This window comes from Etheostoma spectabile, chromosome 9 (genome assembly GCF_008692095.1).
Source record: "Etheostoma spectabile isolate EspeVRDwgs_2016 chromosome 9, UIUC_Espe_1.0, whole genome shotgun sequence".
NCBI lineage: Eukaryota > Metazoa > Chordata > Actinopteri > Perciformes > Percidae > Etheostoma > Etheostoma spectabile.
The window spans coordinates 37,509,516-37,522,937 of record NC_045741.1 but is presented as its reverse complement, the minus strand read 5'-3'; the positions used below and the strand labels follow the sequence as shown (position 1 = coordinate 37,522,937).

General features: G+C 38.8%; 1 protein-coding gene and 1 long non-coding RNA gene across 2 annotated transcripts; one reads left to right on the top strand and one right to left on the bottom strand.

Moving 5' to 3' along the window:
- The first annotated feature begins 411 nt into the window (after positions 1 to 411).
- LOC116696001 (uncharacterized) lies at positions 412 to 2,847 on the top strand. Its single transcript, XM_032526599.1, has 4 exons — positions 412 to 559; positions 1,558 to 1,677; positions 2,032 to 2,372; positions 2,479 to 2,847. The coding sequence occupies exons 1-4, from the start codon at positions 551 to 553 to the stop codon at positions 2,699 to 2,701; spliced, it is 693 nt and encodes a 230-aa protein (XP_032382490.1). The 5' UTR covers positions 412 to 550; the 3' UTR covers positions 2,702 to 2,847.
- Positions 2,848 to 4,202: 1,355 nt separating this feature from the next.
- On the bottom strand, positions 4,203 to 8,460 carry LOC116695839 (uncharacterized). The gene is made up of 3 exons (XR_004333565.1): positions 8,346 to 8,460; positions 6,561 to 6,772; positions 4,203 to 4,266 (listed from the first exon to the last, which is right to left on the bottom strand). It is a non-coding gene; the product is annotated as an uncharacterized LOC116695839 (long non-coding RNA).
- Positions 8,461 to 13,422: the final 4,962 nt, after the last annotated feature.

Below are 13,422 nucleotides of genomic sequence, written 5' to 3'. Positions count from 1 at the left end.
TATTAAGCATGATTTCACATTCACGAAAATAATTTCTATAACAGAAAACCTTCATTTAAATTTGTAATAAATGAAATGCAACAATATAGCACTAAAGACTCTGAATATACTGTATGTACATTTTATAACTGTTTTTTATAACTGCTGAATCCTTTAGCAGCTCTTGCAATTTATTTATCCCTTAACTTTTAGTGTACATTGTTATGTGTATGTTTTTGTTAGTGCACTTGTTTTGCAATCTTAATTAAAAATTAAGAAAAATGCCGGGCTATCACAATTTTCAGAATGAAAGCTGTGTTGACTGGTTTAAAATGGACCTGATCTCCGGCTGATTGGATAACGAGGATTCCATGGTTGCTATGTTTGGTCTCCAGGTGCATCATTCCTAGAAGATGATCACTCAAACAAAAACAAAATCTCAGATGGTCAAGAAAAGTTTTTCTCTTCACTTTCACTGGACGTTTCTTCCTAATTAAGGCTTCCACTGAGAACTGCCTCCACCCTGACTACAACTAAAGACTCCCAGAGACTGACACAGCAAACTTCCATCATGGAAAATGTGAGATTTGAACCTTATGAAAGCCTGCAGTGTTTTAGGCCTTTTATTGTCAAGACAGAGTTCCCTGACACTGCTAACAGGCTCTGAGCACACAAATATACAAATCATAATTTACCACCTAGGTCTAATATTATAGAATGAATTATAAGCTATTATAACAATGGTTTAAAGATAAAATTATATTAATATTAACTTATAAGGAATTTTATTTTATATTTGTTTCCTCATCAGAAGAAGCTAATTGGCTTTAGTTCCTGGCGGGCAGCAAAATCCAATTATATTTCATTAAAATAGATTATATGTTTTTGTAACTTAAACAGCTTATACTTTTCAGAAAATTTAAAAATAATGCTACAAATTCAAGAAATGCTTAGGTTTAATCTTTAGAATATATGGTTATAGCCTACAAAAAAAGAGTTGAGAAATATAAAGGAAATATTTGTCATTTGATGAATAATCATAATAATTAGATAAAGGCTGAAGTTGATTAAACAACTCGAAAAAAGATGAAAAGGAGATGATTTTCAGTCATTGATAAATTTAAAATCTAAAATTATATATTATGAAATACATAAATACTTTTTTAAATCAATCATCATTGTAAAAAAATTATTTTTTGCTGTACCTGCTCATCTGTTTACAATGAAAACTAATAGAGTGATTTTAAGTGTAGCCAAAGTTACGGCTTTAAAGCCCATCACTTCATATATTTTCCTTGGCAGATGCATGATTTCAAACAGATGTAATTAATCTGTGCAGCAAAAAGATAAATATCCATTGACAGGGACAGGTTCTGCTTTGGGCCACCTGACCTGATGCCCTGTCTTGAGTTTTTAACTATTCACTATTCGTTTTGGGTAATTACATGTTGCATATGACTATATAATGATTTTAATGGGGTTTTCCCACAGCAATCGTGGCAGGGGAAATAAAATCCACTTCATTTTATCCCAGATGTTGCAACGCTTCATTCTAACAAAGAGTGTGTATTGTTGCAGGTCAATGTGCTAAACCACCTGCAAGACCATAACTACAGCAGAAAAAGGATCATTTCTGCACGCCAGGCAGAGATTGTAAGGAAGGCTGCAGCACAGCGTCCACGCTGCAGTGTTGACCAGGTGAGACATCTGGCCAAACTGATCTAGTCCTTAAGAATTAGATAACACAGAGCAGAGTCTATTCATAGGGACACAGTGTCCCACTTGCACTACTTATTGGACTCAGTAACTTTTCTAAAGTTCCATCAAATATTCCAGCTGTGTATGCTATGTCCAGCTTCACTTCAGTTTTTGATTCCAAGTCTTTTTGCATGCAGGTGTGTAGCCTAACAAAGGTTTTATCTCTAAGATCTTTCTAAAAACTGACAGAATCTTTGAAGGGCCTTTTAATCTGACACAGTAGTCATCTGTACCGGTATGTTGTTTAAGTTTACCGGAGCCTGACATCCTCTCCTGTGCTGCTGACTTTCCCAGGTGCCCGATGTAAAGAGAAAGCGCCAGCACTCTGCTACTGCTGCAGAACTTCCCCGGAAGAGGAAGCGGACCTCTGTGGCTCGTCCTTCCAAACCTTCTGCTGTGAATCCAGCTGCTGAAGAGCCAGAGGTGTTGGACTGGGATGCCAGTCCTCAGGCTTCCACCTCAGCTGCTGACATTCCAGAGTTACTGAATTTGGTCGCAAAGCCTCGGACCCCCCCTGCTGACCTTCCAGTTCCTTCCACTGCTCCGCTGCCCCACGACAGCCCTCTGAAAATACACAACCGCTCAGTAGAAGAGTACCAGCAGATCTACCATGAAGTTGTAGATAATATGCTGAAGTATGTTTGTGGCAAAAATCGTGTCTTTTTCAAATCTATTACACTGTATAACTTTTAAATCCTGTTTTTCATTATGATTAATTTCTGTTTCTTCCGCTCCTCACAGGTACAAGAGTGGCAGGATGCGTCCGTACAGTTTAGCGCTGGGACGTCGCATCAAGCAGAAGCTGTGGGAAAGGCTGGATCGTCCCACATTCACAGAATCAGTGGCTGGAGACAGCCTGGTGCATGTGGGCGTCTCATACGGGGTCGGGGTCCATCCTCCACTTTATGATGTGGATATCACGGGAGAACCTAGTCCCCAACCGCTCCCAAAGATTAGAGCCTAGAACTAAAATGAAATATTATCATTTTAGTTCAATGAGATTACATCTGCAAATAATATTGTAGATGAACTTTAAGTCTTGTAGTTTTAAAGTTTAAGTGTTGAAGGTTTAAGTTTGTGTTGTAGTGTTAAGTTTGTGTTGTAGTGTTAAGTTTGTGTTGTAGTTTTAAGTTTGTGTTGTAGTTTTAATTTTAAGTGTTGTATTTTAAGTTTAAGTGTTGTAATTTTAAGTTTAAGTGTTGTAATTTTAAGTTTGTGTTGTAGTTTTAAGTTCAAGTGTTGTAGATTTAAGTTTAAGTATTGCAGTTTTAAGTTTGTGTTGTAGTGTTAAGTTTGTGTTGTAGATTTAAGTTTGTGTTGTAGTTTTAAGTTTGTGTTGTCTATTTAAGTTTAAGCTTTGTAGTTTTAGGCTTAAGTTGTTGTAGTTTTAAGTTTGTGTTGTAGTTTTAAGATTAAGTGTCGTAGATTTAAGTTTAGTGTGTAGTTTAAGTTTGTATATTTAAGTTTAAGTGTGTGTTTTAGTTAAGTTTAGATTTAAGTTAAATGTTGTAGTTTTAAGTTTGTGTTATAGTGTTAAGTTTATGTTGTAGTTTTAATATTAAGTGGTGTAGTTTAAGTTTGTGTTGTAGATTTAAGTTTGTGTTGTAGTTTAAGTTGTGTTGTCTATTTAAGTTTAAGCTTTGTAGTTTTTAGGCTTAGTTGTTGTAGTTTTAAGTTTGTGTTGTAGTTTTAAGATTAAGTGTCGTAGATTTAATTAGTGTGTATTTTAAGTTTAAGTGTTATAGATTTAATTTAGTGTTGTAGTTTTGAAGTTTTAAGTGTTATAGATTTAAGTTAAGTGTTGTAGTTAAGTTTGTGTTTAGTGTTAATTATGTTGTAGTTTTAATATAAGGTGTAGATTAAGTTAATGTTATAGATTTGAAGTTTTAGAAGTCTTTGCATTAATTTGTGTTGTAGTTTTAGTTTGTCTGTAATTTAAGTTTAAGTATGCCAGTTAAGGTAAGTATTAGTTTAAGTAGACTTGTATTTCTAAGTTTAATATTGTATATTTTAGTTTACGTTTTGTAGTTTTAGTAAACCTAAGGTCCACCACTGCTGAAATATCTTTTTTTTAATCATCCATGCGCTCCCGAACTCTCTTAATCCACTCAACCTCAGCGCATACCTACATACTTGGCCGACGAACAGCCCCTGCAAACTGAGAGTCTTGCTCCACCTTCCACTACAGCTTCTACCATCCAGACAAAAAAACGACGCCTCTCGCCCAAATCTGTCCCCACTTTATATCCTCCGTCACCGTGCAGATTAACCTGCTTCCAGCCATCTGCTGCCTCCACCCTATCAGCAGCGTTTATCACCTACTGCTGCCATACTGAATCTTCAGTGGAGCAGCTCTGCTTACGGTCTTACCGGTCCCCTAGAGCTTCTGTAGCAAACCTGCAGCTGCATCTTTTTCTGCAAATTGCAACGTCAACTCCACGTGAAGATTCTACCAGACAACTTCAGCTCCACCTACAGCCTCTTCCAGCGACCTGCAGCTCCGCCTACTCTCCTATTTCCATGGAAAGACTCAGAGAAAGAGCAGGGGCCAAAGATAGAATCGTAAATTAACCTTTCAGATAACCTGCAACAACATAACTGTATTAATAACAGAATGCCTGAGCTGATACATTAAGCTGCCTTTCTGTTGACATTATTTTTACTTCTAACTTCTTCTTATAGGCATTTCCACAAGTTTTATGAAAAAAGAGCACTGACCCATAAACATCAACCTGACGGTGATGCTGAACTTCATCGACCAGAAAGAGCTCTTCTTCCTCCCACTAGTTCTAACTCTAGGTAGTGTGGATAAGGTCAGTGTATAGCAGTAGGATACATTAATGTAGAGTGTCATTGTCTAACCATGTCTTTTCAGATAATTTATGAATGCATGTTAGAAACCATCAAGTCTGTAAACATCATTAGGTGAAAACAAGTGTAAACTCTTTGTTAAAAAAAGTAATTCAAATGTAAGATGTTCTGTTCTGAACGTCATTATTTTACAATTGACTGACTGTAATGGGGATTTAATGGAGGTTTGGTGATGCATATTCCAACAGATTATCCTCATTGTTGTCTCCAGGCCCTGTTGGATTCCAAAGACTTTCAGACCTACCAGGAGCTGATCAAGAGCCTTGAGAGCAAGAACTGTGCACCAGAGATGCTTTTTCCTCCTCCACATCCTCTGCATTCCCCACCAACTCCTGATCCTCTCCCAAACTAAAACAACGCATCATTAAAGGTCTGACGGATGCAGAGGCGCTCCACCTGAGACTGTAGTGCCTACATTTCCATCATTCTTCCTGAAAAGTCTCTGCAGTGCCCTGCTACGTCCTGCTATGCTGCTACGCCCTGCCACACCCTGGAACACCCTGCAGTGCCCTACTACACCATGAACTACTAAAACTACTATCTCTAGTCAGAGTTCCATTATCTTTGTTCACTGATCACTGTTCATCACACCCCCAACCGGCACCGTCAGACACCGCCTACCAAGAGCCTGGGTCTGACCGAGGTTTCTCCCTAAAAGGGAGTTTTTCCTCGCCACCGTCGCACTAAATGCTTGCTCTTGGGAAAATGACTGGAATTGTTGGGTCTTTGTAAATTACTTTATAATTGTGGTCTGGACCTACTCTCTGTAAAGTCCCTTTAGATAACGCTTGTTATGATTTGATGTATAAATAAAATATAATTGGATTAAATTGAATTGAAAACAACAGCCACTTAGCTTGCACTATTACTGTGAACTGATAAGCCTTTGCACTGTTGCTCAATAAAGTTCACCCATCAATGCAAATCAAACCTTCTCATGATAATTTTTCAGAGCTGCCATGTCCTTTCTGGCCTCAGAGAACTCTCACACCTCCATGCCTTCACCTACACACCAGTGAACACAGGCACGCACAAACAGTGAAAAATGTACTTTGCTACTGTAGTAGATTTTTCAGATATTTATACTTCACTATTTACTTTTGTGCTAATGTTTTACTTTTACTCCTGTCATTTTAACAAAAATAGCAGTCTTTCTGCTCCTTACATTTCATAAAATTGGCTCGTTACTTTAGTTTCGAATAATTTCAGTGAAGTTATTGCTATACATTTTTCGCGTCATCAATACCAAATTAAATCTAATGGGATTGGAATATTCTATAGGGATGACATAGAGTGAGGTGATTGTTATTGCAAATACAACCCCATACACAAAGCAAAGGGGTCTTGAATTAGCCTGAATTATTGCTATTATGTGCCAACCGAAACGCCACTAACTGCTGGCTTTCAATAATTTAACATAACAAAAAAACATAGAGGTAAATGCATGTTTTTGTTTTTATCAGAAGCTATTGGTTAAGTAAATATATTAAGTTTACGTTAATGGTCAGTTCTCCTGCTACACTGCAAATTATTTGGTTCTTCCCATGATAAAAAATTAGATTCAGAAGTGTTAGATATTTATCTTGTTTTAAGAGTAAATTTCTTATTATAAGTGTTCCCTATAATCTTAAATCAAGCAAGTGTCATGGTCGGGGGCTGTGAGTATTTGTTTTGTTTACTCTTCTTCCGAGTTTTCTGTTGGCCTGCCTTGTTTCCCTGTTGTTTTCTTGGTTTCTCACTCTCCCTCCTGCTGAAGCCAGCTGACAACGCACACCTGAGTTTCATCAGTAATCACCTGCTCCCGCCGCTCACACCTGCCTGCCACCTCACATCTACGACAGTATATCTACCCCGGCTCTCCATCCACTCCTCGCTTGATAGTTGTTCCAGTTATGCTGGTGAAACTCCCTAAAGTACAACCTGATCTACAATGTTTGTTTTCCTGTACTTACCTTCTTTTGATTTCTTCCCCCGCAATATCATCTCCACTCCTGTTCCTGTCTCCTGTCAGCTGGCTTCTCCTCTCGGTCCTCCTCCCACGGCGCCCCGCTTCCACCTGTCTCTGTCTCCGCTCCCGGTGTCCGCGTCTCCTCCTCGGCTCCCCGTTTTCTAGTATCTTTACTCCCTGAGATCTCCCCAGCTTCCTGTTCTCTGCATCCTGATCCTTAACGTTCCCATTTCCCCATTTCCCAATAAATCATTTTATTTTTGAGTGCATGCGTTTGAGTCCTCCTGTTCTCATCATAACGGCAAGCTTGTCAAGTGAAATTATCTTGCTGCACGGACAGATAATTTCACTTGTTTTGAGTACCTTTTTCTTCAGATTTTTATTATGTTTTTAGAAACCCCAGTGTTTTGCTTTGTAGCAGTGACCATGCCTCGGTTCTCTAGCATTTAGTTAAGTAACCAAGTAACGTTAAGGTTAGCGAGTGCTTGTGAAAAGGTCTATATCTATTACCAGTAGTAGGAAAATTTACATTTGCTTAAGTACAATATTGAAGATAGACTTTAGTTGTACTGTACATCTACTTCTAATGTACTGTCAGAGATGGCCAAAGTACTCACTTCCCTTACACAAGTAGAAGTACAGATACTTGTGTTAAAAATACTCTGGGAAAAGTAGAAGTACTAATTTAACGTCTTTACTCAAGTAAAAGTAACAAAGTACAGGCTTGGAAATTTACTTAAAGTGTAAAAGTAGCCTTGCGAATGACAACCATTTTTTATATAAAGCTACTTGGACCACGTGAATGTTACTAGAGGTCACGCTGAGAAACTTCAGTGGACATGAAAACATGCTCTTTATATGCCGTTGCTTACATTTTAAATGGATGTCTGCCAATAGGCCTAAAACATCACATATTATTATGATGATTGTGACAGAGACTGACTCCAGGTTAATGAGATTCTGACTGAGCAGCAAGATATGAATTCAGTAGTGATTCTTTGAGAATTCACAGATCCAGTTTCTCTTTTTTAATCTTCCCTTTAACATTTAAAAGAATCTATATGTATGTGTGTGCTCAAATATGGCTTTTGGAAAGAAAAGAAAATATAAAATATGGATTACTAAACAGACATTAATTAACAACTTCAGCAGCACATTGGCCAGAAGTCATTCTTAATTCCTACTGTCTCAAATATCTCTCTCAGATAAGGCCGAGGATGATTGGGAATGTATGCTTGTCTCTGGGATCTCCGTTTTCTTCATTTTCAATCACGTCGCCATCCATACTATGTGCTAAAGTTAGCGCCATCAAACTGCAAATGAATGCAGAATGCTGCCGAATCTGTCGAGTCGTCTTAGTGGTGCAAGTATAGTCAGTTTAGTCCCATCCAATTAGATTGAATTCAGTATTAACGACACGAACAATTATAACGGTAACTCCAGTAAAATGGGTGTAAACTTGTTAGTGATGACTAGATAAACGCTAGTTTAGGACTGTATTTAAATTTCATTCTGGTTTCCAACTTAGCCCCAAGTGTGTCTGTTAAAACAAGGACGGAGACAACTTCTCTCTGGTTAAGTTTCCATCCACTTGTCGGTCGAATTATCTGAAGTTTGGTAAAAAAAAAAAACTCATGCGAATAAGGCTGTTGATGCTTTGTGCAACCTAGCTAACAGGTGAAGAACACACGACATACCACTAGCTAACTAGCTAACTTTAACTGTGCTAACAAACAACTACCAATACAATAGGCTTAAATGAACTGACAACATAAGTTATACTACTTACAGTTCTCAAAGACACAATCTCAACTGATTATTCTTCGGACAGCTTATTCAGTCTCTTTTTCTTTTCTCTCACTTTCTTCTCCGTGTGTCGCCAACCGCTCGCGGCGTGAGGCGCGTGTCCGCGCAATTCTCCGACATGATGACCTCTTGTACAAAACTGAAGTAACGAGCCAATTTGGTAAAATGTAAGAAGTAGAAAGTACCGATATTTAAGTTAAAATGTAAAAGGAACACAAAAATAGTAAAGTAAATCTCAGAAAAAATCACCTTGAGTACAGTAACGAAGTATTTGTACTTTGTTACTTCCCATCTCTGTGTATTGTACATTTTAGAGGGGTATTGTACTCCACTTCATTTACTTTACAGTTAGGCTACTACTTACTTTTCACAGAGTTAACATGTAAAACATGTTACCGGCTTCTACAATAAGATGTAGCCTGTTGTTGCTTAAACTACCCAACATAAAGTAGAGTTGTTGAATTTAGCTCCAGAATGTTAAAATGTTAATATTTTCCTTCTACGTTTGGAATAGTAGTTGATACATCTACTTGTTATTTGGTGTCAACATGAAAAGGATGCTAAAATGGCCTCTGTCATATATACATTCAAGTCTATGGAGAAAATGTGCACATTACAGTTGAAGGCTTGAACAAACCAATGCTATTCTACATTAGTACACTAGGTGGCAGCACTAAATCATGACTAAATCCCTCCCAGGACACTTGGCTGTTGCATTTAATTTGCTGCAGTTAGGTTACATTTAGGATGGAGGGACATGAGAGACTTCTTAATAGTGGTACCTAGGCCAAGTACTGCATATATTTAAACATAACGTCATTGACTTTCAGCATTGAATATGGCAGAAAAGAAAAATATTTAACCGTAAATAGTTACTAAAAAGAACAAGGTACAGTAGAATTATAATCACTAGCTCATCACTTAATCGAAATTAAAGCTGTTTTGTATGCTGAACTGTTTATAAAGTAAATGTGTTTGGTGTAGGCTATTGAGATTAGAAAGCAAAGACCACAGTTAAAAATAGAAGCAGATACTGCTGTAGTAAGCACTCTAACTTCTAAACTACCCTTTTACCTCAGCGCCTCCTACACACATATGCACCTCCTGGCTTCCTGTGCAACACAACAGTTTTCCATTGTGGTAGACTTGGGCCAATCACTGACAAGGTATGTCAGGTTATATATATATATATATATATATATATATATATATATATATATATATATATATATATATATATATATATATATACTGTTGATTAAACATGTCAATTCTTTCTCATAAAGCAGTGTTTCTTAAACAGGGTACTTTGGATTACTGCTGGTGCTGCTGGTGGTATGAGTTTATTTTTATAATGCATACTTCATAAAATAATTACACTATAATAATAAATAATAGTGATGGATTTTAAACGTTTGAAATAGCATTAATGTGCTTTTCATTTACAAGGTTGTTGCTTAGTAGCTCAGACACTGATGGCACTGCGCTGTATTGTACCTCTTTATATGGGCTTATTTTTTTTGTGCAGCTCAGGGGCTACTTGGTTGTATTTTTTTTTTAAATCACGCATCAAGCATTCAGAGAGACAAGCAGCAAACAGCCAGTCAATGAAGCAATCAGCCAATTAGTTACAGATTCTTTTTTTTTGCAATGTCATTTATGTAATTGATATGACAGAAGGGGGCACTCTAAACAAACCTTTTGCAGGTTTCCTCATGGAGTCTGGACCAGTACTTCCTCTGAGAGGTTCAATGACTGCAGCCTGTCAAGTGCTATGTCCTGCACTTGACTCTCTCTTTGATGTTGATTGCTTATCCGGAGCTGCAGCTTTGCAGAGGCTTTGACGTCCAATGCTTCAGCAGTCAAATGTGACTGTGATGTCTGCTTTGTTTATCTCAGATCATTCAGTCATAACTATTCATTTTACTGCATAACACAAATCAATGAACATTTAAACATCAACAGATACCAAAGATATCATCAAAGATACCATTTTAAGTTACAAGATGAATCTGTGAGTAGCTTCTTTTATTTTTTTTAATTCTACCCAACATCAGTAAAATGAGGCTCACATAAAGGTAATAACAATAACACAGTCCTGGACTGAAATATAATGATGCAGGAAAAAAAGCAGCCTGTGTGCCTTTAAGAGGCAAGATCACATTGTTATTCTGGGTTTATCCACAGGCCGACTGTGGAGGTGGACAGATAGTGGTTCTGAGGGTTGTGTGTGGGGGGAGAGAGAAGGTGTGGGAGGGGCGTGTGTGGGAGTCTCCTAATATGAGTCTCCAGGGGCTGGTATGGATTAGAAAGCAATGGAGAGAGAGAGACAGAGAGAGAGAGAGAGAGAGATGTGGATAAGATGTCCTTTGGATGCATCCCATGTTTTATAGCACGTCCAAGGAGGCAGAGATTGATCCCATGTCCCGTCCCTCCCCCCCCCTATTCCCCAGAATGGCGTTGCGGGCTGAACACTCAAGGCTAAGCTGCCCATTAACGAGCCAATAATTTGTGTCATTATGTGAAGACCACAGCTGGTGCCACTGATGCACAGCTTCTCACATGTCAGGTCTGAAGACTGAAAGGAGACTTAGCGCTGCTCATTATAAAGCCTTCCTCTCATCACTGCTTCCATCCTTTGTCTTAGAAGCATGCATGGCAGAGAAGGCTTGGCCTTGGTAGCTTATTTATTTCCTCCCCAGCTCCCTTTTTTAATACACAGCATGCTCAATATAAAATCAATGTATTAAGTGTTCTCCAGTATGCAGAGTGACGTGCTGCCATTCCCACTCCATGCCTTTGGCTGTGATTACAGCTAATTTGAATGATTGAAATGCTTCCATAGTGGAGCTGGAGTGAGTGAAGTGAAGGGCTCACACAGATGAAGGGGGAGGAGGCGAGAAAGGCTTGGCTCTACTCCAAGTGGAGGAGGTGAGTCATTCCCCACACAGATAGACAGTCTATCTGTGTGTGTGTGTGTGTGTGTGTGTGTGTGTGTGTGTGTGTGTGTGTGTGTGTGTGCATGCACGTGTGTTTCCCAAATTGTTGTCCAGAGAAAACAATAGTGGTGTGAGCAACAAGAGTGATAACCACTGTATACATTGTGCATCTGTGAGTGTGTGTGTTTTTTTGTGTGAAGATTAGAGTGTGTCTCTGTGGTTAAGCTGTGTGTTCTGCAGATGAATAGTGACTGTATTTATGTTTTTATAGGCCAGCTGACTCCAAAGGTAGGTAAGATTCACATGGCTCAGCATCAAACAAAATAAGAGAAAACAGCAGTTTCTGTTAAGTCATCATGTGTTACCTTTTACATACTTTTTTTTAATTTCACCCATATTGGTAAAATAAAAACGGGTCTCCTTACTGAAAGAGGCCTTTGCCAAAGCATGCATTTATATTGTACATTTGCACTGATCGCGTGCATCTGTGAACCCTTTTGTGTGCAAACCTCCGTGCTAACTGGCTAATTTGTCAGCGTTGCAGTTGCATGCCGACTGTATTTTTTGGGCCACCTGACTCCGCCGCATCAGGTGGGCGTCAGATTCCTGTGGTGTCAGCATCAAACTAAACAAGGGCAGCTAGAAGTTTCAGTTACGTCCTTTCACGCTCTGCTGATCTGGAAACAAGATCACTTAGTTAGATGCAACATGTGTGTGTCATTTTTTTTAAATTTCTATTTCATATCACTGGGATACAGGTCTAATTCGACAGTCAGTCGTGGACAAAGTGGCAGACGATTTAGCTCTGAAAGCATTGAAACACCCACCCACCCACCGTAAATGTTTAGGCACACACATTGTTCCATTTGCTCTTGAAAGGCATGCTGGCTTCTTATCAGAAGGTACAGACACAGATCTCTCTATATTCATCAGGTTGTTCTGGATCACTGCTAGCAAGTTGCTTAATATTGTGTTTGTCATCCATTAAGGGGGGGGTGTACACAAAGAGGACATTCTGTTCTAGACAAAGCAAGCAAGCAGGCATACAACTCCGCTGCCTTCTTCCACCCCCGCTTGCCTTTGCACCCCAGCCCACTATCCTGTCTTTCTATCTATCTATCTATCTATCTATCTATCTATCTATCTATCTATCTATCTATCTATCTATCTATCTGTTCTCCACCAACGACCATTGAAGAATCGCAAATACATAAAAAGTTGTTGTCATGGAAACCTGCCGTGCCTTTCCTCCGCTCCCCTCATCCCCCCCTGCACACTCAAACTTCTAGACACACACACGCACGCACACACGCAGACACACACACACACACACACACACCAACACATGCACGCAAACATACACACACACAAAGCTTTCTTGCATCTCTTCAATAGTCAAGAGACATGAACGACTTCAAGAGGAAACAGATAAAGGACTTTGAGCTCTTGTAGAAACAGACTGATGCAGAGGAACACTAGAAGATAGACGCAATTATTAGGAAGTACAAACCACTACAATTCAGCCTGTACGTGCAGCCTAGTACGTGGAATACAACTTACAGTCATGTAAAAAATCAGATTTGACATTTTCAAAGGACCTGCCACCATCATAAAACCCAAACAAATGTGCATCTAGTATATATCAAATGTGTATCTTGTATATATCAATGTGCAGATGAGGAAATCAGTGGAACTTTACCAGATAAATGACCAGGTTACAGTAAATAAAGACTTTCGGCATTTGACAAGTATTATTGGATTATTGTTGTTGCTGTCAGGCCAGAGACCGGAGACATGATTGATGTCATTGCAACACTGCCTAGTAAGTAACGCTACACCACAGAAAAAGCATGAAAGATACTGAGACTCTTTAGCAGACAGATAACAGCTTTGTTCATAGGTTTTTCCATTACTACTTTAGACACATTTAAAAACAGAAAACCCAGTGTTGATACCCTCTATATAGGCCAATGCTTATGAATATGTTTAACCAAACACTGAAATGTGATCAATGTCCTTGATAGGACAAAAAACAGGAATGACCGTCCTCGACAGGCCCCCAAGTGAAATGCACATTTCAGAGTAGCAGCTGGTCGATTGCTCCTGATGCTGCTGCTGATG

What these genes read in the sequence shown, in the direction of transcription:
- LOC116696001 (XM_032526599.1), top strand. An exon ending in CACGCTGCAGTGTTGACCAG is followed by an intron (nt 1,678 to 2,031) that starts GTGAGACATCTG and finishes TGACTTTCCCAG; the next exon opens with GTGCCCGATGTAAAGAGAAA. An exon ending in GTTGTAGATAATATGCTGAA is followed by an intron (nt 2,373 to 2,478) that starts GTATGTTTGTGG and finishes CGCTCCTCACAG; the next exon opens with GTACAAGAGTGGCAGGATGC.